This window comes from Netta rufina (assembly GCF_964035555.1).
Source record: "Netta rufina genome assembly, chromosome: 12".
Lineage (NCBI taxonomy): Eukaryota > Metazoa > Chordata > Aves > Anseriformes > Anatidae > Netta > Netta rufina.
Genome location: NC_140135.1, coordinates 4,583,162 through 4,610,835, shown reverse-complemented (window position 1 = coordinate 4,610,835; position 27,674 = coordinate 4,583,162). Strand labels below are relative to the sequence as shown.

Genomic DNA, 27,674 nt, shown 5'->3' with positions numbered 1-27,674 from the left:
GTTTTAATAGAGCCATAGCAGTCCGTGAGCCAGGTTCTGATTTCTGCTATGCCATATTTTCTCCAGCAGCTTCATTAAGGTCTGGATTTGTGATACTCCAGAACTTCTGTCCCTGTTGGTTGTAATTGGACAGGTGTCTCCGTTCAGCTAGCCCCAGGCTACCTGAGCATCATAGTAGAAAGCCAAGATTCGTTTGATAGTTGGTCGTCTCAGAGATAATGTGACATAATATGTAAATTGGGATTACAATTAACTTCTCAGCCGTTCCTACACTGATGAGGAGGTGACAGCCAGAAGAGGGTGCAATTGCCCGTGGCACAACACTGGTCGGCCTCCTCTAAGCAAGATCAAGTCCTTCAGACACGAGCCAAGACTGGATTTGGTTCTTAGCTGGAGCAAGACACAGGAATTCGGGGCCAAGCAGACCTCAAGACTGCACTTAAATACAAGAGGTTCAAGCACAAACTGTCCAGCTCTTCAGCAGCATCCCTGTGGTCTGGAGAATCAAGCCCACACCATGCGCTCTTCATTTAGTCATCAGCCGCCTTATCTCATTTCCTCCACCCCATCAGGAGGGGAGAGCAGCTCAGAGGAGGGAGTGCTCTGCCTGGGATGAGTTGCCATAGGCCATTTAAATGCATATTTGCAAAATCCTTTCCTTCTGAAGGCTTCTCTCTGCCTTCCTCTTTTTTTAATCTGCAAATGAAAGGAGAAATTACGCAGCATCAGCCCCAAGCGGGGCCATCTTTTGACAATCTCTGCTCTGCATTTTCCAAATGCGTGGCTGAACACAGTGAGCTCGGGTGCAGCTCTGCCACAGCCAAACACGGGGGTTTAGCTCTGATAACCAACCCCTTGCTTCTACCTCCATTTTGAAGCACGTGGATGAGAAGCCAAATTAAAACTTGAAGTATCTAGAGCAAGTATGTCTGGATTAATGTACTTTGTTTACTGGTTGCAGAAAGTTCAGTTACATAAGAATCAAATTAATTTATTTTTTGCATTATTTCAATAATAATGCATTATATCTAGTGATTTTTTATACAATGATACATATTTCAATGTTAATATGCATCATCGAGTAACCTTGGATCAGTGTGTGGCTTGCTACAAGGTGCCCAAAAGGCACCTAGGTAAATTCTCGATTTTGCTCTGTCACTCTGAGGGGCAGAGCCTTGACTTGGCTTCCCAGACATGCCAGTCACTGAGCAGGCTTTGTAACCTGCTCCAGGAGGAGCCTTTTCTTCAAGTGGATGTACTTTTTTGGGAATTATCAGAAGACTCCAGTAACAACAGAGCTTGTCCAAAATTGTGTCTACAACCCAGCACGCTTTGTGCCTGTGCTAAGAACTTGTTCACAACCAATACAAAAGCCCTTAAAGCACATTACTTTGTTATCAGTTGGTGACGTTTGTTATTTTTCACTAACTAAATGACATTTCATTCAGTGAATTGCTCTTTAGTTAAAAAATAACCTCCTTTTTAATATAGACGCTGCCATCACTCTCCGAAATATGAGATGTCTCCCAAGGCATGCCCGATTAAGACATTCAGTTATTGAAATCAGCACCGCTGCATCACCTAAAATGAAAGCTTACATCTGTAGGAGCATGTAAGATTTTCCCTGGAGTCCCATACAATGAAAGAAGTGCCCGTGGGGTCCTACCAGTGAAATCAGTTGTTGATGGGTTTAGGCAAGGAGCAGGATTCAGATGGGCACGCCAGCCACACCATGCATTTTTTTCAAGATCCTTTTGCTGGTAACACGGCTGACCCACAGTCTGGCTACCCTGCCTCTGTCTCTCCTCCTCTCTTTGTGGAGCTGCATCTCCAAGCACCACGCGACTGTGATCCTGAACAAAATCAGTCCCTGCTAAAGACCACGGAGCCTGACACAGAATTGACAGGGTGCAAGATCATTTTTGTATGACAAAAATTGGCCGTGCCTGTTACAACGCTTTTGGATGGCACACGCACTTCCCCCATAGAGCTGAACATAGAAAAACAACCTAGAAATAGGAAATCCTTGCTCAGTAAATTAACCAAGCTTCCATTTCTGCTAGCATTGCATTTAAAGTCTTCCATGAAATTGCCTGAGTCGGTTTTTAATAGAACATTGCTTTGGCAATTAGAAAATCTTCAATATATAGCTCAATCAAGAGGTTATACTAGCTGAAAATAATGGCAGTATATTTACAGTTTGTCATGGTTATACGTGCAGTTTATTATGCTGGTCCAGGTGAAGTGCTAGTTTAGGGAATGGAGATGGCCTGAAAATGTGGCAATTCCATCTGGAACAAGTGAAAGTGTTATTAGCTATTTTCAAGCAAAGCTGGGGGTGTTCCTAATGAACATTTCCAGTGCATCTCAGAACATGATGTATATTTAAACAGCCTCTGGCCTGAGCAGCTTACTGCTAGAGGAACAAAACAAGCTGGGAGGAAGGGGTTTCATGCTTGGGCTTTGCTTTCTGAATACACTCTGTTATCTTCAGGCCTGGAGCACCAAGGTTTTCTCTGGGGAGGTGGCAGCTGTGAGCGCGAGGAACACCGAGGAGCCCTGACTGTGACAAGTGACTGTCTGGTAGCATTACCAGACCATTATCAGGAGGACTGTCAATACAGAGGGGCACAAAGTATTAAGCCGAACAGAAAACCATCCCCAAATAGCAGACAGAGCCGGGCTCCTTCAAAGATAAGATTTTGAACCTGACCAGCAATTTCTCTCCTGCAGAAGAGCCTTTTCACCTAGTTGTCTTTATTTGCAGAGATGGATGGCAGATGTCGTATAAACGTTGTAGCTTGCTTGGAAGCCTTTCAGTGTTTAAACCTGGGTATTTACTTCTCTTCTCCTCCTCATTCTCCCCATTTACCATGCTTTGGTTCACATCACCCAGCAGTCTTGGAGACTTGAGCTGAATTGCTGTCCACCACCAACCCAGACTGCATGCTCAGGGGACGCTCAGACTGGGTCACCTCCAAACCCAAACCCCCAGAAGACCCATAACTCAGCCATCAGGTCTTCAGTGCTATTTTTTTCCCCTTCACTTTATACTTCTGCTCCTTTTATACCACACTAGTTACTAACATGAGCAGAGATTCCTGTTCTTCCTGTCCACAGGCCGTTTCCAGCAGCATGCTGTTTGCTAGAAAACTTCTGTTTTCCTGCTCAGAGGAGAGCTCAGCTATACCAAAGGGTGCTTTTATGCCAGCTAATCCTCTACTTTCTTCTCCAAGGAGCTAAGCTGGTTTCACACACCCCTCCACCTTAAATAAAGGTGATTTTTTCACTCACTGCAGCGTCATTCAGAGAAGCGGTGCTACAGCGGTGAACGGCCTCCATGTACGAGGCTTAATTCAAGAAAGATGGTACCAAGCATTCGATCACTGGCTGTGAGTGGTGGCATCAATATCTTAAGCGACCATTACCAAGATAAAATGCAGACAAGGCACACGCTCCTGTGCAAGTGCTGGCAACAAGGTTGTGAAGGACTCAGCTTAACAGCTTGTGTCAGGTGATGAGGTTAATGGAAAAGAATTTGTTATTCAGGTCACTTAATGAGAATAACCTTGGGAGAGCTTAGCAGGGACCTTGGAGTAAAATAATTTATTCCTCTTCTGCTTCCATCACTGCAAGTTAACCCAAGACAGAGAAAAAGCTGATCTAAACATGAACTCAACCTGTCAGAGCTGTGTGGTAGGAACAGCAGCGGCACAAGGCACGGTTGTAGTATCTGCTGCTCCTCCGCTGCTAACAGGCAGCACGCAGCCCTAAGAGCAAAGGCTTTGCACAGCCCCATCTTTAAGAGAAGACAGCTGGATCGGTAAGATGCAACTTGTCAAAGCACCGTGCAAGACAGGAACAAAAATAACCACCGCAAGCTGTGTCATTTTGAGCCCGTGCCTACTCTTTGGATCTGCTGGGCACAGGGAAGAGGCACAGCAGCCATCCTCTGCGCTGCTCCTATTTGTGCTCTGCTGATTTGTTTTGCTGCTCAGCTCGAATCAGCAATAAGCTCCAGTTCCTGTGACTCGAGGCGTTACAGCGATCTGCTTCCAGACCCCAGAGAGCCCCTGCTTCTCTGCACTGCTATTGCCCTGCATGTCCTTTTAATTAAAGTGCTGCAAGCTGCCCAGGAAAACACATCTTCTGCAGAGCGGCTGCCTCATCTCCGAACAAAGCAGAGCTCCTGGGGGGAGGGCTTGGGATAGGAACCAGAATAAGGGGTGAGAAATCACTTGACATACCCCAAGTCTAATCCCAGGCCTTGAGGCAATTATTTTGTAAGCCCGAGGTCCAGAGGTAGAAAGTGTCAAGAGCAGGCCAGCAGCAGGCAATACCAGCTCCAGCCCCAGCTGTAACATAACCTTGTCTGCACAGGCCTGTTCCCTGTTGTGAGCAGCAAGGAAACCTCTGGGCAAAGCTGAAAATCCTTTCTACAGCTCTGGGCACAGTGACTTCCATGTAGGAGAATGATGTTAAACTTGACAGTGAGGGACAGGGGGAGTCATTCATCCTTGGAGGCAGGGGGTCTGAATCCAGCAGCCAGCAACTGCCTAAAAAAGGTGGGGAGGAAAGATAAATAGAGTTTTATAAGCACCAGGGCTTAAAAAAATGCTTCTAAGGGAGAAAGAAGAGAGGAACCTGCACCTTTCTCTTGACATTTAACAAAACTACCTAACCCAGCTAAGCAAAGGAAAAGAAAGAAAGTCAAAGACCTTACAAAGGGAGCTGCTCTCAGCTGTTTGTTACCACGGATCTTAAAATACCTTCATCCAGCCTTGCACAGAGACACCAAGCCCTGCGTGACCCTCAGTAAATCCTCTCTGGCAGCCTCTGCTTTCCCCAGCAGGTGTATTTATGGGCTCCCTCCTGGCCCTGCAGGGACCAGCCCTGCACAGAGGCTCTGTGCACCTGTGTGGCAGCGGGCTGCTGGTAATTTCACTCCTCATTTCCCAGATTTCACAGCCGGGTTGCAGAGGGGTTTATCAGCCCAGGAGTCTTCATCCCCTTGGTGCTATGGGGGCATGTGGCTCCTAGGGAAATGGGCTCGGTGCTTCGAGCTTCGCCGTCTCACCGCCAGTCCTGCACCCAGCTGCTTGCCTCGTACTCGTTCATCGTCGCGTTACTTTTGCTTCTCTGCAGCCTGAGTAATGTTTCCTGCCAGCAGAACTCTTTGACAGGCGTTGCTCTGAAACGCCTTTGACATTTGCGAGGGGAAGCAGGCCTACTGTTCACCAAAAGCAGCAGTCGCCCCCCGAGCAGCAGGACGCCAGCTGCCAGGGCAGGAGCGGTGGGCACACGCCGTACAGCGTGCCTGAGTAATGATTAACGCACAACAAAGGGAGCTGCCTGCGCCACGAATGGCAGCACACTGCGTGCTTGGGATGTAAGAGCATTCCGGGCTAATTTTGCACTCTGCATATAGTAATAAGACACAACAGGGTGTGCATTAAGCTCATCTTTTGAGAAGTGCAACAGTAGCTGAATAATGCACACCCTGGAGTGTCTTATTTGTAGTGGACTATGGCTCATTAATTTTACATTTAAATTTTTTCAAATCCATTAAAATAAAAACAGATCTATTCCGAGGGCAGTTATGTAATGTATCCTTCCACTGAAAAGTAATTTCAAATGAAAACAGTAGGGAAAAGGTGAGGAAGAGTTTAGCTCAACCGTGTTGGGTTCGGTTTCTACAGGGCCTTCTACAAGTAGGTCCGTAGCCTGCTAATGCACATATGTAATGGAAATAACGAGAATTATGGAAATCTATTCAGTGTACACTTTTTTGCTTTCTTTCTGTGTAATTGCCAATGCCTTTTGTCTTCCTTTTTCTTACAAAAGTCCACTTTTCGGTATGTGACCCAGTAGCCATTTCAGAACAAGTTCACGTGTAGAGCATTCAAATGGGATCGTAACTGATTTTCCACCAAACCGATCCTGCTCTGGAGGCAGGGGCATGAAAATGGTTTTGCCAGAACAGAAGCATGTCCATAGACATGGACACAACAGGATTGAAGGGACACAGGGTGTTATTACTTTGTTTTATTATGAGGTCACTTTGAAAGCCTGAAGGAGAAACCTCTGCTTTCTGCTGTCCCCCATGAAATATGACTGTGCTTTATCCCTTCCTACAGGTTCCAACCTTGATGATGGACACCCAGTTTTCAGAATTCACTCCAGATATCACCCCAATAATGCTGGCGGCTCACACCAACAACTACGAAATCATCAAACTGCTTGTCCAAAGACGGGTAACGATTCCACGCCCACACCAGATCAGATGCAACTGCGTGGAGTGTGTCTCCAGTTCGGAGGTGGACAGCCTGAGGCACTCCAGGTCAAGGCTGAACATCTACAAAGCCTTAGCCAGCCCTTCGCTGATTGCCTTATCGAGCGAGGACCCGATCCTGACGGCTTTCCGACTGGGCTGGGAGCTGAAGGAGCTCAGCAAAGTGGAAAATGAGTTCAAGGCTGAATATGAAGAGCTTTCCCAGCAGTGCAAGCGTTTTGCTAAGGACCTTTTGGACCAAGCGCGGAGTTCCCGAGAACTGGAGATCATTCTCAATCACAGAGATGATCAGAGCGAAGAGCTGGACCCCCAAAAATGTCATGATTTGGCAAAGCTAAAGGTAGCAATAAAGTATCACCAGAAAGAGGTAAGAGTCATCCGAATGGAGAAGTGTGAGAAGGGTGTGGGTGGTGGATAAAATGACACCTTTCTCTGGTTTCCATGGGTTTGTTCAGGAGAGCTGAGTTGGATTGAGTGGAGAACCACGTGCACATGGGTTCGTGACAGCCCAGGAGGTTCAGCATGCCGCAGGGACGGCGTGAGGCTGCTGACAATCGAGGGCTACAGAGCCAGGACTGCTGCGGCGGGTTGTGGGTTCTGTGGCACGAACATTTTCTGTTTCAAAGATATTTGAATCCCATTTCATTGTAACCCAGCCCCTTACAAAGAACAGCCTTTGGAGATTTCCAGGTTTGTTAGCTCTGAAAGCTTTTCCCGCTAACTGCCTTTCTACGTGAAACAAAGGCTAGAGGGTATTATCTGGCTCATGGAGTTCTTGACTGCAGGAAATACAAAATCCTCCTAGTTTCCTCCAGCCACAAGACCCTCCCTGGCACCCATTCGGCACTAACTCATAAAAGCCACAGAAACTACAGCAGCACAAGAGAGCAGAAGAGAACAAGGGCATGCTCAGCATCCCGGGTTTTCCCATTACCAGCAATTTTCTTAAGCAAAAATGCTTGTGTGATGCTGGGAGGTGGATCCTGGTCGTTCAGGTACTTCACACCTCAGGCACCTCAGCTTGGTTCTTCCTTCTTCATTCATCCATGTTGTAGGGACTCAGAAGCAATTCCCAGAACTTCAGACTTCTGCCCACATTACCAGAAAGGAAAGACATAATTCAGGTGAAGGGCACAGAGCCTTTCAAAAGCCCTGCAGATCCAGAGATTTATAAGTTGATTCATTAAAGGCCACGAACCCAAGGAGAATGCTGACAACAATTTCATTAGTTGGCTCTGGATTTGCTTTCTCTTTCCAAACCTGGACAGAGTTTCATAGATGATGTATTGCTGTTGGCCAGTGATGTTCTCAGGTTATCTGAAAGAGGAATTTACTTTGCTTGGTTGAGGGACTTAATTTCAATGTATATTACATTTTTCTATATCCAGAGGGTGACAGGCATGGTGGAAAAGCTCACCACATTATTCTTTTCACTGTCTTCCTTACTTTGTTTTATGCACTGACCCAGATGAGGACAGCCTGATAAGATACCATTCCACCTCCCATAAAGGCTGCTCTTGTCACCTGAGCTAAAAGAGTCAAGAAGGGAAAGATGCAGATTCACCTTTCTTCCCTTTGCCTCCTGAGCACCAGCCTCTTGCTGCAACAAGCTGGAGCTGAAGCCTCAAGCTTTCTGGGATTTAGCACGTGGTCAACGTAGTGTTCTTGCTGTGCTGCTCCAGTGAAGAATCAGCAAGGCTCACTGGCCTCCGTGTCAATTTTGTTTCTTAACTCTAGCTGACAGTGCTGTGTAACACCGTAGATTCATTAGGGGCACGAACAAGTAGTGAAGAATTAATCTAGGGAAGCCTAATGCAGTTTATCAGTTCAGATGTTCCTTGAATCTGAAAAGGTCCAGAAACTCTGCTTCCTCTTTCTGCAGTCCTGAGAGCTGCAGACACTGCCCCTGCACGCACCCTTCTGCAGCCAGGGTGTCTTGTCGCTGCTCAGGCTCACTCGTGACACCCGAGCACCAAGCTGTGACGTCCCCTTGTCTTGTGTTTGTATTAGGAGACTTTAAGTCTGAAGAGGGCTCCTACATTTGAAATGCAGTGCTGAACAGTCCCAAAGCTCTTTTATTTTCAAATAACAAACTTTTAATCTTTGCTTGCTTGACAGCTTTCGTATCTTTTTTGGGGGGGAGGGAGGACATATTTTCCTGAAGTCCAAACATATGGGCAAGTTCCATGTTTTGTGGCATATTAATGACAGTTCCAGCACAGAAATGATGGTGAATTAGCACAAGCTCTGTGTTGCCAGCTAATGTCAGCGCTGTTTCGAGGTGGAATACTGGTGGGCAGCGACAGAACAAATGGGCTGGGGAAGCCAGCACTACTGAAGCACTTCGCCCTACCTGCTTATTCACAAACACACGATGCAGCTGGTGGCATGGTGTTTGCATGTAGCAGCAGTTCTTTAATCGTGTTAATGAGTCCAATACAAAACACCAGGCAAGATACAAATGTCATTGCCAGCTTCTGAAAAAAATGAGTAGGAGCATTTGGTGGGAGACACTGAAAAATGTCTTTTAATCATGATTGAAAAGTATCAGACTGAAAAAAAAAATATTGTGGGGGACAAGAAGGAAAACAGAACCAAGTTCAGTTTCATGAAAGACAGTTCTGCAGAGAGGAGCAGCAAACTTTTTGAAGTAGATCATCTTGTTCCACTGAAGCATTTTGTCGTAGCATTGACAAACTCACAAGTCAGATCTCCAGTAGCATAAGACGAAAATACAGAGTGGATGTTAGATGTTTTCTGGAGCTGTAAATTATTACTGCAGTTGGTAATTCTTTATATTCAGAGTAAAGAATGTGTGATCTCACATTGATTTTAGACTAATTGCTAGAGAAAATTTCCTTCAGCTTCTTTTTTGAGTGAAGAAGACCTCAAAAATCCCCCCCAAATATGAATTGTTTAGATTTCAGCTTAATCAGGCAGTTATGTTCCACTTCCAGATTCTTTCTAGAGAAGTTGTTTAGAGGGAGTTGGTAAAAAGGTCATTGCTTTTGGACGGAGGTTCTTTGCTGTCTGTTTTTGGTAGGGAACAGATCTTAGAGTTGCTCTTGCTTTGCACCAACTCAAGGAGGCTGAAAATTCAGAGTACTCTTTTACCAGACATGTTTTTCAGTGTTTTTTCACCGAGGCATTTCATATGAACCCACTGTGCCTTTTTTTTTTAATTTCCATTGCACTCTGCTACTGAAGAGTAGGTGCTGGTTTTGCTCTACATGCAGAAAAATAACAGCATTCAAGTTCCTAGTGCAGGTTGATGATCTCTGGCAGTGAACGTACAGGACTGGAAAAAATCCTGATGGGAAAACCTGGACAGCAACGGACAGTTTGTGCTCCAAAGAGCCCTGGAGGAAAGGGCTCTGAACCCATGGAGGAAAGGTTTTCAAAGCTAGTTAGGCTGCTAAATATGCAGGTAAGCAGACAGTAAGATTTTAAACAGAGTATAATTTGGTTAAGTGCCTAAATCCTGTTGGAGATCAGACACTTAACTTGCTGACGCATTTTGAAACTCCACTGCTAAATTATCGGCATGTTTTGGCAGTTTCTCCTAACTACTGGAGAAAAATCTGGTCTTGTGTGCTAATTTTAGCAAGCAATTAGCAATCTGCCCCACCATGAACACAACTCCCTGTTCCCTGGACTGAATCCAGTAAACATGGTCGGGGTACATGCAGCTTCATCTCTAGGTCTGGCCTGAGCCCCTCGGTCTTCGCAGTGAGCAGCCTGAAGGAGGGCTGATGAGTGAGTGGAACCACAGCAGCTCCTTTGGCCTCCCTTCTGAGAGATCCTGGCCTCATCACAACGGGTCCATCTCAGCCTGTATCCCCAGGCAAATCCCTCTGCCCTGTCAGCATGGCCCAGGGCAGGCTGTGAAGACCTGTATCACTCCTCATCCGGGCTGCAGGTGCATGTGTGCCTCGTGGCACAGGTACGAGCTTCACACGGGTAGACAATTCTCCCAGATTTTTTCAACAAAAAAAGATATAAACTTGGGTTCACCCGAATGTTACATGTGCTAAGTGTTTTATAAACTGGCAAAGATGTTGCTTACGAGGAAGGAAACCCTTTTCCTTTGGGAGAAGACCAAAAATAGGGGGAAAAAAAATCTTGTTTTTTATGTTTGTTTTCAATAAGCCCCTAGATTCTAGAAGGTAAATTACTGTTTATACAGAAGGAAAAAAAATCAGTTATACAGGAAAGATTGAAGTGTGCCTTAGCTTTGTATACGTTGCATATACACAATATATATTAACGTACAACACTGCATATATCTGACGTCAGCACATTGCACATGCTGTGCAATGTTCCCAGGCTCCCTCTCCATCTCATCTCAAGTGTGGAATGGTTGTGTTGTCAGGGTCAGATTACAGAGGAGGCCTGATAGTTTCTTTGGAAGATAGGAAAGATGTAATATTTGTGATTGCTGTGTGCATGGCAGTCACAAAATAGTAGGAAAAAAAAAAAAAAAGGAGGGCATCTGTAGTACACCGTGAAACATGATGAGCTACATCCAGCACTGACACATCAGTTTTCTCTGGGTCCACTTTCAGAAGTAATCTTCGTAGGATCGTGGGAGTTCACGTGCTTAGAGACAAGAAGGCTTTCCCGTAAATGCTCTGTAGTATATAGCATTTATCTTCATATTACTGCTTTCCATATTCTTTTATTCATGATTAATTTGGGAAGAAGAAAGGTGCTGAAGACTTAACACAAAAAGGCACAGCTCAGCTGTTGGGGATCAATCTTCACTATGCTGTTTCTGGCACCAAGTTAGCTCTGCATTTGTTAATTTGTTTGTATTTCTAAGAAAAGATGGGGAAAAGTCATCTCTTAGCATCTCGACAGGCACTTAAGCATGGTGTATGTACAGTGTACCATCACCGTGTTGAAGCATAAGAACGTAGGCTGACTTCAGATATAATTTCTGGGTCCTTTAATGTTTTTACATTGCCAGAATAACGTAAAGCAACCCTACTGTAGCAGCTCATGGGGTCTGAAAGAGCAGGTGACTCCTTGCAGAGTAATCTGAAGTCCAGCAAAGCGGATACAACATTCTGCTGAGCTGCAGCACCCGTAGTCCCAGTACACACTCAGCCCGTTGCAGCTGCCCTGCTCTCCATCGCAGGTCATTCACGTCTTCAACATGAAGTAGAAGATCACAGTAGTGGGTTTTTAATGCTTTGTATTTTTCCTGTGCTGGTAGTGGCAGACGGCTGTGCAGGTTCAACTGAGATGTCTGGAAGAAACACACACAATGCAAAGCACTCAGAAAAGATGTATTTTATCTGAGACTCTTTTGCTTAGCGCTTTCACTGAGTTAGATCAAAGGGCTGCATGAAATTCCCTTTCAGAACCTGTAACCTTAGACTCTCTTACTCACGGCACTCTAAATCAATGACAGGGAAGGAGAGAAATGGAATTGTTTGCTTTTCTAATTCAGAAATGGTGCTCTTTGCTGTTTGCTGTTCAGGATGCAGCTTCAAGTTCCAGTTCATTTTTCCAAGTCATTTACATAGACAAGTACCTCCTGAGATACAGTACCGGCGTGAATGAATAATCATTCCTGCCACGCCACGTATTTTTCAGCTGTGTCTTGACTCCGTCAACCACATGGCTGTGGTTAGAAGCACAGCATCCTTCCCTGGGGAGCGTGCATAAACTTGGTGAATTTCTAAGGGCCCTTCAGTTAGTGTATAACAAGAGCTTTTAAAAATATGAGAAGTGCATGAAAAATGAAGTGCGAGGTCCGTGAAAATCAGAGCTCATCTACTGCACCTTGTTTACCTGTTTTGAAAGCCACTCAGGTATTTTGATGGATAGTCACAGATCCTTCTTCGCTTGCAGCCGGGGCTAGGTTGTTCTCCCCTGGTTTTGTCTGTTTGCTTGCCATGCTGCCTGGAGGTATAACGACACAAGGCTGAGTATTTGTATTGTGCTCCTTAAAAGCACAATAAAAAGCTAGCTCTGCAGTGCGCTTGCACAGCTCAGATTAATAAACAGGGTTGTGCTTTCAGGTTTCCAGAAGGAAATCATGCCGTGTCATGAAAAGATCTTTATTAGGACTAGGTGGGGGGAGGCAGAGCTGCTGCTTGTGGGAGCTTTGCCCTTTTCTCGTGACCTGGCGCATCCTTATCCCTCAGGGTGTTGGGCAGTGGAGACGGGGTGGTTACACCACTGCCCGGTCCATTCTGCACCGCCAACCTGGAGGTGAGGTGGGGGATTTGTAACGCAGTGCCCGGCTGTCACCTTTCGTTTCCCATCAGCATTTGTTTGGTATCATACGCAGCAAAGTTTCCATCTGATGTGTGAACAGTGGCCGGTGCTAAAGGAAGCTGTTCTGTCTCAGACGCCGTCCCAGCAGGCAGATGACTGCATTGCAAAATCTTCCGTGCACGTGGCACCAACGGAGCTGTTACCAGCACTGTCAGGACTTCGGGGTGACAAGTGGGGACACTTACCTGCATTTGCACTCCTAACACAGGGTTTTTTTTTCCTGCTGATTGCTGCCGGGGCAGTGGGGTGAGTGGTGCATGTCCCTCCTGTAAGGGTTGTGCCACTGCCAGATTTATTCATTCAGTTCTGGAAATGAGCGTGGAAATCTAACCCCTACAGCTGCATTGTGTTACGGAAATTAAGAGTAGTGGCATCTTAGTGTAACCTCTCCCCAGACGGGAAAGAAGAAGAAGAAGAAATATTCAGAGGAGTGATGGTTCGTCAATTTGACAAAGTGGACTTGAATGTTTATTTGAGGAACCGGTATTATTTGGTATATTATTCACGTAACACCAAAATGTTCTAACTTGATGAAGGTTAGGCACATATTGCAGCTGTCGCAGAACAGAACTGCGGAAGACTCTCTTTTGACAGCAAAATCATCTCTGACTAATCTTGCCATGCACAGATTTGAAAAAACAACATCAGACTTATGTCAGTCAAGGACAAGGGCTCTGCTTGAATTAGGGTAACGTGTATCAGGCAGCAAATGCCTGGATCATTCTTTAAGTCATTTTTGGTGCTGGTGCCTCTGACTTAAATGGTCTCTTGGACAAAGACATTGAATATGTTGAAAGCTAAAGGAATTGTAACGGTTTTAAGAGTGATTTAGTGAGTTTGTCAGTTCCCTTAACTTCATCTATCCCATCAGTCTTGTTGCTAGCAGGAGAGGAGGGAAGCCAAAAGTGGGACATGATTGATTGGCTTTCCACAGACAACAGAAACTGGAAAGGAGAAGTGACACCTTGGATATTGTGTGAGCAGTGTTCAGTCTTATCTTGTCTGAAGGTCCAGAGTGCCTTTCAGAATCACCTTTACATCAGTCTAGAAGAGTGTATCGTATTATTGCATACTTCCCATTGAATGATACCCCGAAATAATGAACTCTGTGAAGAACATTGGTGTGTAGTCTCCCTTTTGGATATAGAAATTATCGTTATTAATGATCTGATTTCTGTGAATTTCAGCTTCATTGTTGTCTCTTAGTGAAGTGTTACAAAGCTCCATAGACAAAGGAACTGAGATTCCACTCCCCTTCCACCTCTCGTGCATACTTCAGATCCATCATCATCCAGACGAGCCCTGTAGATGCCTCATGATTGAAAACATGGTTACCTCACACTTCTGCACTCCGAGACAAGTGAGACGGGTAGATGGGTTATTCATCATCCCCCCCTAGCTGAGAGCTTGTGCAGAATGACATTTAGAAGCTGGGACTACTGTTTTTGTGTCCCTATTCTTTCTTTCCATCCCCTGGCCGGTTGAGCAAACATCCTGCAGCAAGGAATATGTCCTCCTCACCCTACAACAGGGATATTACTCAGAGGTAGCCGTCAGAGGTTCCCAGGGATGTGAGAAGTGTTTGCAGCATGCTGGTCTGTTCTTTTCTGGATATTGGAGACAATTTACTCAAGAGAAGGTAAGGTAGAAGGAAAAAGGGAGCCAAAATTAAATAGTTTCAAAATAGACATTTCTCAGGCTTGGAAAAGCAACAAATGAGAAATGTTTTAGAAGTTTTTATTAACGCTAATAGGGTAAAGTAGGTATGTATTTAAAGATAGTTGTGAATGACTTTTAAAATTCTCATGTTTACTTTACTTATCACTTATTTAATGTAAATGTTAAAAATTCACTTGGGAGAATATACCCAGCCTTTTAAAAGTCAATATCTTCTCCACTTCCTCTGAAGCCTGAGAGATCTCCCGGTACTCATTTGCAAGACCTGTAACTCTTGAAGTGCTGTCTGCAAGAGGACTTAGGAAAGTTTGCAAGGTTTGTCTCTAAGCGTTTTTTAGCCTGAGTGGTTTTTCGTTGCTTCCGTGCGATGTGTCTGATAGCCCCTGCTCAGCTCTTGGAAATCGTTTCGTGCGGTGTGGATTAACTGATCCTCATCCTTTGGGCTCAGCACCTCCTTGTGCTGCACCTTTGGGAACTGAATCTGTGCCTAGGTAATCTTCGTAACAGAACTGGAATATTTGCTGGAATCGGTTCTGCAGGAATTTGTTTATCAACTCTATTCTGCTCTCTGCTAGAATGCACGCTCTAAATTTTTGCTTTTCCTGCTGCAAGGCTCCTTTCTTTTACTTGGCCTCTTGCTCAGGTTCTGACCCCACAGCAGGGCTGTTGGCTAGCAGGGTGGCCTCCACGAGCACCATTCGGCAGCCTGCCTTTATTCAGGGCAGGATTTACGCCCGTGCTTACATCCCGCTGACAAGGGCCATAAATACAAATCTATAGCTAAACACACATTTAAACACTCTGAGTAGAGGTGGAGGTAATTTCAAGCTTAAATACTTTGTTAATTGCTTCTTCCATGAGCAGGCACACAGGATTTACAAGCTTCTGCCTTTGTCCTAGAACATGCGGGACCTCTTTTATTTAAATATTTAAACCAATCCAGCATAAATTCATGAAAACTGTGAGTGTTGATGGAACGGTAGCAGGATTTTAGCAGTTATTCGATCTTGCTTTTTGCCAGCATTCACATCGCTAGTGACTTCCAGTTGCTACGGCTTAAACTGAGTTCATGTCTGCTACCGTCAAGAAATGTGTTAGGGATAGGAGACCTTTAGTTGAGATTAATGTGTCATCACCACTTAAAATATTTTAAGAACAGATTAGACAAAATTCTGTGTAATTTAAGGCCATATGTTCTTCTGTGGAGGATCTGGAGTTTGTTTTATCCACCAGCAGAGGATCTGAGCAATTTGGGTAGCACCAGGTTTTCCTGAAGGACTCTTCCAGCTGAGCTAGTGATCTTAATGGCAGGAACGACTGCCACTTGGATGTGCATCAGTGCTTCGCTCTGAGGAGTAACATACATGTGAGTAGCAGCTGTGTTTTCGGTAGGATATTCATCCTGTACTTTCCTGAAGGGAAAAAAATAATAAAAAAAAGAAAATAGATTATCTCTTGGAAATGCCTGATGAAGAATGTTGAGCTGTAGTCTCTTTACTCAGAGTTACCCAGCCTCTCCTCCAACTTGTTTCATTTCTCCCCTTTTCTCCCTGTTGCAGAAAGTACTTAATTAACAGGATGAACAGCCATTAGGTGTTTACCCTCTGCAGTTCATGCTTCAGCAGCAGAATGTAAATAACTTTGCAGTCATTAACAAGGTTGAACTTAAAAAAGAAATGTGCTACAAAAGAGGATTTTCTTATTCATCTCACTGTTTGCAACACTGCAAACTTGAGGAGGCTGCTATTTCTTATGTAGAATATCTGATCTCACAGGGCTTACTGGCTCTCTGCAGCAGACATCAAATTAGGCCACAGATAGTTACTTTCTTCTGTTTCTGGGCTAATTTAGAAATGTAGCTCTTTGAGTATTGCCCACTGGAATTTCCTTTAAGAGCATTCAAACTGATAAAACAATCACATTTCCTTTCTTGTCCTTGGTTACAAAACGGAGGCAGAATGGTTTTTCCATCACGCTGGAAGTGCCTCGTGCTCCTTGGTTCTGAGCAGGCACATCTGGAGGATTTGGGAGTGCAGGAAAAAGGCTGTTTTAAAAGTGTGTGGGTTTTGTACACCAGTACACGTTTCTGAAGTCCAAGTTAGACTAAGGAGCTTCTGAATCTTCACGGGAGGAAAGAAATTCTAATCAAGTGCTGCTGGAAGCTGGAGTTTGGAAGGCTGAGCTCCCACAGCCCACCTGCGGGGCTGTACCGGTGTGCGTGGGGTAAGAGGGGCACAGAGCTGCTGCTCCCAGCCCTGCCTGGCCACACCACATGCACCAGCACTGGGGGACTTGAGTGTCCTCGGAGACATCTCCCTTCAACCCGGGGGCTGCCAGGGAGCGCATGCAGGGAGTAACCTGGCAGGATGCACAGTGAGTGGAGAATGGCAATGGCATCTGTCCTCATGGCAGGACTGGATTCACGGGAAACCTTTGTTCCTTGCAGCAGTAGCTGAAATACGTACTTAGACTGGTGCATCAGACACTGCAGCTACCTGACTGTCACACAGACTGCCAAACGGAGCTCAGTTTGCCTGGAAATCTGAAATAAAGCCAGAATAGCTTTAATTGTAAAGGGCAGCAACAAATAATCACACCCCCAAACGCAGTAACCTTGCAGCTATTCAACTGCTATGTTTTAGATAATTGCTATGGAATACAGTCGTCATATAATATTATAATATAGTGTAATTTAATGTAATATAATGCATATAATAAGTAATATATAGTATATAAAATAACAATAACCCCAAATGCAGTAACACTGCAGAAAGTGCTGTATTCAGCTACAAGATTTCAGATAGTTGCTGTGGGAGATGGAGCTGTTGGTGAGGTCTAACCTGTCAAAATGAGTGCCAGACACGGAAACCAAACTTAATTTCATGGCTCCCATGCCACATTTGGCTCTCAGTGGTAACCTCCCTGGGAGCTGCTGTAGCTGCCTAACAGAAGAAGGCAGTCCTGCTTATTAACACGGGGCTCTGTAGTTATAAATTAGTGCTTATTCATCTATGAAGAGCATTCACTATCACTGTCTGCAGCAAGGGTACAGAAAAGAACTCCAACAAACTCCAAACAGAAGAGCCTGTTGGCAGCCGTCACGATAATCAGAATAAACGCGGAGAGATACTGTGCTCAGCCCCTGTGATGTCTATCAGGGAGCTATTTCAGTTGCTCCCTGAGGCATTCACATCTCAGCCCATCTGTGTCTGATCCTAAATTACTTATGACTGTGAGAGATAAGGGATTTCCCCATAGATAAGGGGAGGGGGGGTGGAATATAATTTTTGTGTTTGATATTTATATTAATGGCACAGCATGCAGAAAGCATTTAATTCCCAAGAAATAGAATCTAGGTGGCATAAAAACATCAGTAAAGATTAGATATTAAGAAAAAGACACTCCATCCAGCAGCTGCTGTCTTCCCTTAAAAACATTCCCCTTGGTAGGGGATCAGGTGACAACGAGTATGATGAGCATCGAGAATGAAATTCTCTAATAGCACAAACCAGCTGCAAGCCAAATGTTACACAAACACCCTGGCAAGACTGGAAGAAGAAAGAGAGAACATAAAAGATTGGTGTAGCAGCAGTTTCTGCCCTCAAAGTGTTTCCCAGCCGTGTCTGAAGTTGCTGATCTCACTTCTTGCAAGGGTGAAGACACTGAGCCCCGTTCTCAGAGGCCAAACGAAGCGCCTTGCCTGCTGCTGGCACAGTGGTGTTGACCTCAGAAGAAAGTACCCTGAGTTGCATCTTCCTAGTCATGAAGTGAATCTCATCTTCAGCTAGGGACAGGTTCTGCTCACAGGTAATGCAGAAGGAGCTTGCTCTTCAGCTTTCCTCCCAGAGAAATGCAGCAGTGGCTTCGTCTACAGGAAGGCACAAGCCCGGGCAACGTTATGCCACAGGCATTGTAGCACAGAATGTTTATTTCCTGCATTAGCTGAATTGCATATAAATGCCACCTTTTAGAAGCCTTTCTTCTCGTTAACACAGCTGTCAGAACGTTGTCCATCACATCTCTGGGATGGTGACAGCTGTAACAGAGATGGGAGGCTCCTACAATGCAGCAGGATCGCTACGGTGCCCGTTGCGGACTGGAGAAGCTGCGAGTCCTGTGCTCGTCTTCCCAAACACAGCACCCGCTGCACTACATCTGCCACTGATTCTGGGCCACCTACAGAACTGGGACAAGCTGCAGTTTTGGAAATGATCGAGCTCTCGGCTTCTCACGGTGCAGAAACTTTAGCTGGTACCAACTCCTGTCACATACAGTATGTTCATGGGAAATGATAAAAGGCTGTGATATACACACACGCTGTTTCTAACTGCAGCAAATGGGAAGGCTTTGAAAAAAAGATGAAAAAACGTCTTTGGGACCCGACCTACATGGAAATGGAACTTGTACTCAGGAAAGGCCTTTGCATAACTGATGTTGGAAAAGTCAGTTTGCTTTTCCAGCTCTCAGTTTTGCCTGTTCACAAAGTAGAAATAAGATTGTTTCCTTAACTTTGTAAAGAAATTGCAAATTATGGATGAAAAGTTCCACAACACTATTGCAGTTTTGGGTTACTTTACACCTCAAAAGGGCTAAAGCTGAGCTTTGTCCTGGCTTGGTATTTCATGGGTATTGATTTAGCCCTAGATGATCTTTAATGAGTTGAGCATCCAATGGTTTAGTCAGCGAGTTCTGGTGACAACGCCCAGAAACAAAGATGAGACTGCTGTTCCCAGCACTACCTAGGGACGTAGCTGTTAGCCATATCCGCCAAGTTAACGTGAAATTACTGACACTGGGTTCTGTAGGCAGCACACCAAAAGCTTCTTCAACTTTCCCATTATAATTCAGATTATAATTCAGATTTCCAGTGTTTATGCACACCAGAAAAACTGCATTTCAGCCAGCTGTAGTCTTTGCTCCACATAAGATCTAAGCTGTAGTAGCTACTAATTTTACATCTGTGATTAATGAGTTGGGCTAAGATGAGTTAGCAGAAACCTGCATTGGTTATGCGCATTGGTATTTTTTGTTTAAGAAAAGCAGCATTTGAGACATTAGGGAGGTTTTCCTGTGTGTGTGGTGTGCTTAAAATTTCCCTCAGGCCATTTTTAGTGTGGTTGGGATGGACTTGATTGGAATTTTTAATGGCTTTTTCCGTTTCTGTTCCCTTTTGCTAAGCTGATCTTTAAAGCTGCCCTTTCATGATGTGTGAATTTCTCTCCATTTGAAGAACGAGCATCAGATACAACATGGAAAGCAGATTTTATAAATGAGCTATTAGGCAGAGAGGAGGCACTTCTGAGATGCTCGCAAGTTGCACAGCAACCAGAGGAACATATAGTCATTTGATTTCTCAAATGACTCTGACTTTGACTCAAGGGAAAAACAGATTTGTTCTCCCCTTAAAGCTTTCTATCGTATGTGATAAAAAGAAAATGTGTTTATACATTTTCCCCCTCAAAAAAAAAGTTGTACCTCATCTCTGAGAAATAGCAGTGTCTATTACCATGTAAATTACTGCAGAACAGGTCCGGTCACAGCTCCCCTTTGTGATCTTAAATGAAAAAACCCAGCAGCGTAACCCTCCCTGTCTTCTAGCTTTTAAATATAACACGCTGACCCTTCTGAAACAACAGATTAAAAACCAACGAACCAAGCAAGAATCAATGCTTGGTGTTTTTTTCACTTTCTGGAGAATCTTTTCTTTCATCTCTGCCCCCAGATTTGGCATTTTACAACACCATTTTCTGGTAGTTATGGGCAACAGGTCCTTGCTTTTTCTGGAGATCATTGCCGTATCAACTGTTGTCCAGTTCCTGCTGTGTGCTTGTGAAGTTAGTTCCAAATCAAAGGTGCTTCTGAGTTTCTTTTCTGATACCCTCTGGACTGCCGTGTCACTCGGATGTCAGATGCAGCAGTGGTGTTTATTGCAGTACTAACCCGTACACATCCAGCTTCGTAACTGCCTGCTGCACCTCTTGGAGACTTGAGTTTCGGTACTAATTGTGGTCAGTCCGTGTCCTTGAACTGGCCTGTCCAAAACCGGTCTGATTCTGAGATAACCAACCTGTTACAAAGTAGAAAATATATTCACAAAATTCAAAAATAACTGCAGAAAGGACCTTGTTTAATTTCTGTGACAGGTTACCTTGCTTTCTACAACACCGTTCACACCAAAAATCCAGATTCAGAAGAAACTGGGTAGGATGTAAGAACTGGAGAGAAAGAAGAGGAGATTGTTACTTGATTTTTTTCCCTCTTGCTGTGTGTTGTTCCTGGTCTTCTGGCACTGGGGGAGCTCTGCAGGGTGTTGCCAAATACCACTTGCCATCAGAGTGGGGGCTTGGGATGCCACCGCTACCTCGTGCTGTGGGGTCAGGGACTGAGGAGACCCCAGCATCACCTCCTCCCGCTGTCTTTGCTCATCTGCTCCTGCTGGCTCATTGCTCCCTTTTATTTCCTGTTGGTTTGGCTGTTTTTTTTAACATGGCAGGATCGTGCTCTGCTTGTGTAGAGCACTCTGAGAATTGCACGTGAAAAGTCCTTGTGTGAACTAAACAACTTCGGGCAGTTCTGGCAGGGCTTGGGTGTTCAACAGACACGGGCGTGTGCTGAAGCTTGCATTAAGAAATCGTCTCTTTCACACCAAATGTGATCCCCTGGTGGCAAATTCTAGGTATGAACGTTTTAGATGGGTTGAGGAGAGCCTTGTAAGTGTCTCATAAATGCACACGAGGTGGCTGATTTGTTCTTAGCCCTGGCTGCATCTGCACTGTGTGGACTAGTGTCTGCCACGGCATTTCTGCTGGGGCTGAACATGCAGAAGGCAACCCTTGCGTTCAGAAGCCAGTCCCTTTGCCACCACGGCATCTTTCTTCCAAGAGCTGTTTTAAGTTATAGTGAGAAAAGAGTGCTTTGCCTGATAAAATCGAGCTTCCCTGACGGGGCAAGAAGACAGCACTACACGAAGATAGGATGTTAGCACGCCATCCCTGCCAGAGCTCCCCGTCACACAGAGACGAGCCAAGTGTAATGAACAGCAGCGGCGTCTTAGTTGAGGTTTACTTTGGAGCTCACAGAGCCCAGTGACAAACCTGAGTTCAGCAGCTCAGGAAGGGTAACTTCACAGGCTGCCGGAGGCTGGCAGGGCCCTCTGGGCCCATCTGGTCCAGCCCCTGCTCCAGCAGGGCCACCCCGAGCAGGGTACCCAGGACCACGGCCAGACCCTTCTGAAGATCTCCAAGGAGGAGACTCCACAGCCTCTCTGGGCAGCCTCTGCCAGCACTCAGCTTCCTCACGGTGGGTTAGAAGTCAAGTACACAAACACAGTTGTCTTGATCTTGCAGACATCTCTAATTAGCTCTGGGTCGGGTCTGAAAAGTTCTGAAAATCATGGGGCTGCCCAGGTATAATCAAGGACATGAAGTCTTCTGGCACAGGCCAGAAATATCTTGGCTCGAGTTTCCGATTCCAAGGGCTGTTAGGTATTAAAATTGTCAGAAGTAGTTGCAACCTGAGCATTTGTGGTATGGAGTCCCTGAGATGCAGTAAATCACCACCACAAAGCTGGTTGTCACAGACTGAAAGCCAACTTGCAAGCATCTTTTTTTTTTTTTTTTTTTTTTTCCCAGTGTGATCAAAGGTTTCTTTTTGCCTCTGCCTAATCTCTTACCTTCTACAACCGCTCTCTTAATAACGAGGCACATTTACAAACGTGCTGTCCTGCTCCCCAGCAGATGTCACCTGGCTGAACTTCACATTACTGCATGCTGTCTCATGCCCAGCCCGGCCCACACGCACATATGCTGGCGTCCTCACACAAATCATGTGCAGCACCCCACACGCTTCTGGAGACATCCTCTCTCTGACACACTCAGACACACAGAGCTTTACATCTTCTCCCTCCTGCCTTGTCGTATAGTCACTTCTTAAGATGCTGACAGTGATTTGTTTGACACAGTTGCAACCTGAAATGTGTTGAAAAAGCAGGGGAAGAGAAAAAGCTAATAGGAATTTTAGTTGTAGCACCTTTGCACGAGGCTTTACGTGTGGTGGGTGACTGAGGATGTTTCAAATGGAAAAGACCTCATAGAAGAAATCTTAAATCCCGTGAAGAAAAACAGAGGGGAGTCTCCCTCCTTTCTATTTTCTGTCCCTAAAATACATTCTTCCGCCCCATACAAGCCCCAGGTTGTATCTGAGGGTCTGTGTGGGCCCTGACATGTAACACAAGGGGCAGCACGCATGAAGTACCAGCCTGTAATAATCTTTCTCTTTTCTTCCTCAGTTTGTTGCTCAGCCAAACTGCCAGCAGCTACTAGCAACGCTTTGGTACGACGGTTTTCCAGGATGGAGGCGGAAACACTGGGCAGTAAAACTCTTGACCTGTGTCACCATCGGACTGCTGTTCCCTGTGCTATCCGTGGCGTACCTGATCGCTCCGAAGAGCAGGCTGGGACTGTTCATTAAAAAGCCATTTATCAAGTTTATCTGCCACACCGGCTCGTACCTAACCTTCCTCTTCATGCTCCTGCTGGCATCGCAGCACATCGTCAGGACCGACCTCCACATGCAGGGCCCTCCTCCCACCATTGTGGAGTGGCTGATCCTGCCCTGGGTTCTAGGTAAATGAGAAACCCCCCCAAAATCCTCAGCCACAGTCGCCTGACTCGCGCCCATGGCAACTGTGTGGAGACTCATTCCTGAGCTCAGCATCAGCAGCGTGTAAAGAGATCTGGCAGCCGACTTCAGGCACTGCAGGAAACAGCTGGGCTCCTTCTGGAACAACAGATCCTGTTGGCCTAGGGCTCTTCTGCTGTTCGTGGTGCCATCTGACGTGCCTTTAGAGATGACCCTGAGTAAACCTCAGCAGGCAGAGCTCCCTCCCTGCTTCCCACATGCACTGTGCAAGGAGCGGGTGTAGGAATTAGCTTCTGGGTCATGGTAGTGACAAATAGTGTCACTTGAATGCCGGCTACCTTCTGCTGGTAGGTGGCAGGAGGCAGAGCTGAGGACCTGCCTCTGCTTTTGCCCTCTCGCTGATCTGTAGTGGGACTCAGCACGCAGGTACCTGGGCTCCCAAACAGCCTGCAGGAAAGCAGAAAAGGGAAGATGAATCTCATGCTGCCTTATGCCCATGTGCTGATAAACACTGACCAAATCAATATTGATTTGCCCTAATGTAAGCAGAAGAAGGAGGGGCTGACTATTATGAGCAGGTTAAAGCTGAGGCTGTTATTCTGGTCTGGCTTGGGCATAACTGAAGAACAGGGGTGTCCGGGTCCCCCAGGGGCAGGAGGTACAGGTGAGGTGGTGAGGTGGGATGGGAGGAAGTGGGCAGAGCCACTGCAGAAAAAAGAAGACCTCTCTCAGCAAACCTCCATCTCCAGAGCTCTCCCTGGGGCTCCTCACTGCTCCTCATGGGTCCATCTCTGCATCCCCATGCCTGCTGGCTCCCCTCCTGGGGTAACACCAGGACCCGGCTCCTCCTTTCTGTGGTGGCTCAGGATCAGGCTGGTTCTGTGCTGAGCACACCTGGCTGCTCGCTGTGCCAAAACTGAACTTGCTGATGGCAAATGCAGAAAGAAAATTAGAGTTGCAAACATGCTCACAAATCACTTTCCATCCCAACCCAGGGCATTTTGCTCTTTGCGTGGCTCCATCACAACCTCCAGATGGTAACTCAAGCCTCATTATCTTCCTAGCCTGGATTATGGCACTGAGGTGTACGTGTTGGTAGAAACTTAAGCTGAGAAGGTTAAATGTCTTTTCTGAGCTTAGGTGATCTCCGCACTTTATCCTTCACTTCACAGTTTAAATTGAAGGAAATGGTGGGCACTTCAGCAAAATTGATGTGCAGATGAAAGAATAATCCATAAACAAAAAGAACTTTCAAAATAGCCTGTCACCGTTCTCTCTTCTCATTTTTTAGTTCCTTTGTTTCAGATACATAGGGATGTTTGGGGATTGTTTATTAAATGGGAGAAATTAGAGCAGTTTCACAAGATTAAAGGTTATTATTTATGAAATATCTTCCACTATAAAAGGAGAGAGAACAGGCACACACAGCATTGCTGTAACTATAGTAACCAGCAATGATAACTCACTATAAATACAGCGTATGAGTTCTTCAACAGGCTCCACTCCATTGATTTATTTTGTGTTTTTGTGTGCATGCAAAGATTTGGCAGCTGTTAGAAAATTACCTTATTGGCCTTGACATTATGCTTGCCTGACCACTGACCTGCTGGCTGGCAGCTGAAGAGCTAAGATTGATATCTGGATGTTTGCAGCAGTTCATTTCAACATTATCTGCTCTTCAGGTTGAACTTTCAGGTCCTAAAATTGAGCTGCAGGTGGCATTTCAGTGACCACTGTGGTATCCTGTGGTTGGGTATGGGCAGCAATTTGGGTAACTGTAGCAGTAATATACCTTGAGATTTATATATTTTTTTCTTTTCACACACATTTCAGGTCTTCGGTGCAAGGATATTGTAAACTGGCTTGTTCAAAGTACCAGGGGACTCTGAGGACATGCTCAGAAGCATGGTGATGTAGGAGCCTAGCTGCCATTTGCTTTTTAATTGGGCTTAGGCTCTCAAAAGTACTTAAACAGGTCTTAAATAAAGGACACACGAGTTGCTTAAAATGAAAATTTTATGCCAGATAATGAACTACTGAAGCTCACCCTTACCCCTCTAGCAGCAGGGAGGCATGGTGAAGGTTAGCAAGTGCCACAAATTATTACCAGAAGGCATTTCAGAGTTGAGATGATGGGCTCTGGCCATATCCTTGGGAACAAATTTTCACCTCGCAAAACCCACAGCCGTATTTGACGTTAGGTGAGTCACTGCTGAGAGATGTGGTGCCAGGCTGCAGTGCCCTTTTCCATGCTGAGTCGTACCTTTTTTTTTTTTTTTTTCACAAATACTCCCGATGGGCTTTCAGTGCAGCAAGATGCATAAATGCAGTAACTGAGCATAGAGAATGAATTCAATTCTTCCTTCTCTGGTGTGATATTTCCAGGTCAGGGAGGAAATATACTGGTATGCAGAAGCTGGTGCCAGTGTCGTGTGTTCTGCAGAAAAAGTTAGAAAAAAAATCAGTACTGTCCAACTGAGCAATAAATTACCGTGGGAGCAGACAACCTACGGGAAAACATAACAAATACAGTTACTTAAATAGTTTATTCATATAAAACAAATTTCGTCTGAGCCAATCCACTCATACTGGTTGCGATTAACATATGTTTCAGGCAGCCTCCTTGTCTTTGTATCTGAAGCCCTGCATAGGAAGCCTAGCTCTTTCTCAGATCTCTCTAGACTGCATTCCTAATGGAGTTGTAAAATGCCTCGTAATCAGCAGGATTTTACTTGTACAAGACAGGAGGGATGAGGCATTTTTTCCAAGGTGTTAATTTATAATTGTCTTTTCACATCACATACACACAGTAGTTTAACGGCGAGTAATACCTTCTCGTGACAGTGAACTCTCTTTCTTTCTGCAGGTTTTATCTGGGGAGAAATCAAGGAAATGTGGGATGGTGGATTCAATGAGTACGTACATGACTGGTGGAATCTGATGGACTTTGCAATGAACTCCCTCTACCTTGCAACTATCTCCCTTAAAATCGTTGCCTATGTCAAGGTACAGTAACCTGGGCAAGAGCATTTGTAACTCGTTTCTGAGAACTGCAGTATATGGGATAGAAGCTATCAGACACAAAATTACAGATCAAAGAGAATAGCTGTTTTTCAAGCAATCCAGTTTTGAAAATTCACCTGGAAAGCTTATTAACTTGTGTGGAGAATGATCTTCCTTCCCATCTCTACTCTTTGGTTAATACTGAAGTAGATTTTGTGGGCACTGGGTAGAAGTTTCCCAACTTCTGTGCATTTTGTAGCTACTCAGTTGCCAAAGATATGTTTTGTTTTCCGTGTTGACATCTTTCAACAATGCTAAACTTCATGAAAGCATGATTTTTAAATAAAAGAGTAAGGAACAACAAGAATTGGGTTATCTGAAAACATCTCCCGCCAAGATTTATAATCTGTAGTCTGTGAGCCCCAACAGATCTGTAGATTACTTACCAGGAGTCTGTGAAAAGCCTACCACGAAAAGCACACCTGCTGGTAGGGGGCTTCCATCTGCTGTAAAGGAGTCAGCTTCTCTTCTTGAATATATAGGTTTAAACTGTAGGCAAGGAGATGACAAAGGAGCACACTGGAGCTTTAGAACTACAGATTCCTCACTGTCATGTTACATTTGTGGTGAGAGTGCACATCAGAGCTCATCCTCAAAAGCACCTTCCACATTTATAAATTTCTGATGCACCAAGTTAGCATATGCACACGTTTTGAAGCCAGAGGATGGCCTCAAGCGCTTTCTCTCTGTCTCTGTTTTTCAAAGACACAGACAACACACAAAGGGCCTCCTGCAAAGCTCCTTATGCAGTGGCTGTCTTTGACTTCAGTTGGAGCTGCGTGCTTGGCTGGCATCCATCTCCTGAGCCTGATTCTTTTCTTGATGTGAATCAGCTATAAATTCACTGCAGTTAGTGGAATTACACAGGTGTAAATCAAGGAACTGTAGCCTGCTCCTTAACCTTATGCACTTCATAGTTCTGCTGTGCTACTGTGTAGGTTTTGCCCAGGCAGAAGGGAACTACTTCTTGTAGCCCACTCCTAGAAACCAGGATAAGCACATCCCCAAAAGCAACCCTGTGTAGTGTGTCCTCTCCCCCCCCCCCCCCCCAAGTTTGTATGCAGGCAGAGGGGAAAAGAGTGGAAAATTTCACAGAGCTCATTGACTCCAAAATGGGAATGCTCTTACATAAACCCTTCTGCAAGCAGTCCTGCTACGGAGCCTTTTTAAAATCCAGAAGGCTGCATAGTGGTGAGTTGGTTTTTCAAAGGAAAAAGCTTCAAGACAGTTGCTATTCCCTGAACAGGCAGCTCTGTGACAGCATCAAAGCAGAAACAGATTATGTCTTTTTTCTCCTAACATTCAGAACCAGTGAGGAAATTAGAGACTTGAAAGGTTGGTCTTTAAACTGTGAGCAATACAGAAAATACTGGAAATTGTAACATTCGTGAACAAATCCTAAAATGTTAACAATCTCTTTCTTTTTCTCTCTCACACACAAATTACTAAAAGAGCCATGCATCCACAGATTTATATGGTCACACACTGAGATTTAAGCTCACAGCCAAACTACACATACAAAGGAAGTACAGCTTTGTTTATATACTTTGCAAAAACTACAGAAACACACGGGCTAACTACAGAGACCTATACGCCAGCACAAAAAAGAATGCTTACAGGAATATATCCATTTGAGTACAGATCAAACCCATTTGGATTAAACCTGGCTAATCTAAGGTCTGGTCCCTGCTAAGGACCAATGTCAGACCATTCC

General features: G+C 45.1%; 1 protein-coding gene across 1 annotated transcript in view; it reads left to right on the top strand.

Annotated features, from left to right (window-relative positions):
* The window catches only part of TRPC5 (transient receptor potential cation channel subfamily C member 5), a gene marked incomplete at both ends in the record, with an annotated part of 63,038 nt that overhangs the window by 9,297 nt on the left and 26,067 nt on the right, over positions 1–27,674 (top strand). Inside the window, 3 exons of the mRNA XM_084293975.1 lie at positions 6,138–6,659; positions 22,545–22,881; positions 25,764–25,903. Coding sequence (XP_084150101.1) covers positions 6,138–6,659; positions 22,545–22,881; positions 25,764–25,903 — 999 coding nt within the window. The remainder of the gene's footprint in view (positions 1–6,137; positions 6,660–22,544; positions 22,882–25,763; positions 25,904–27,674) is intronic.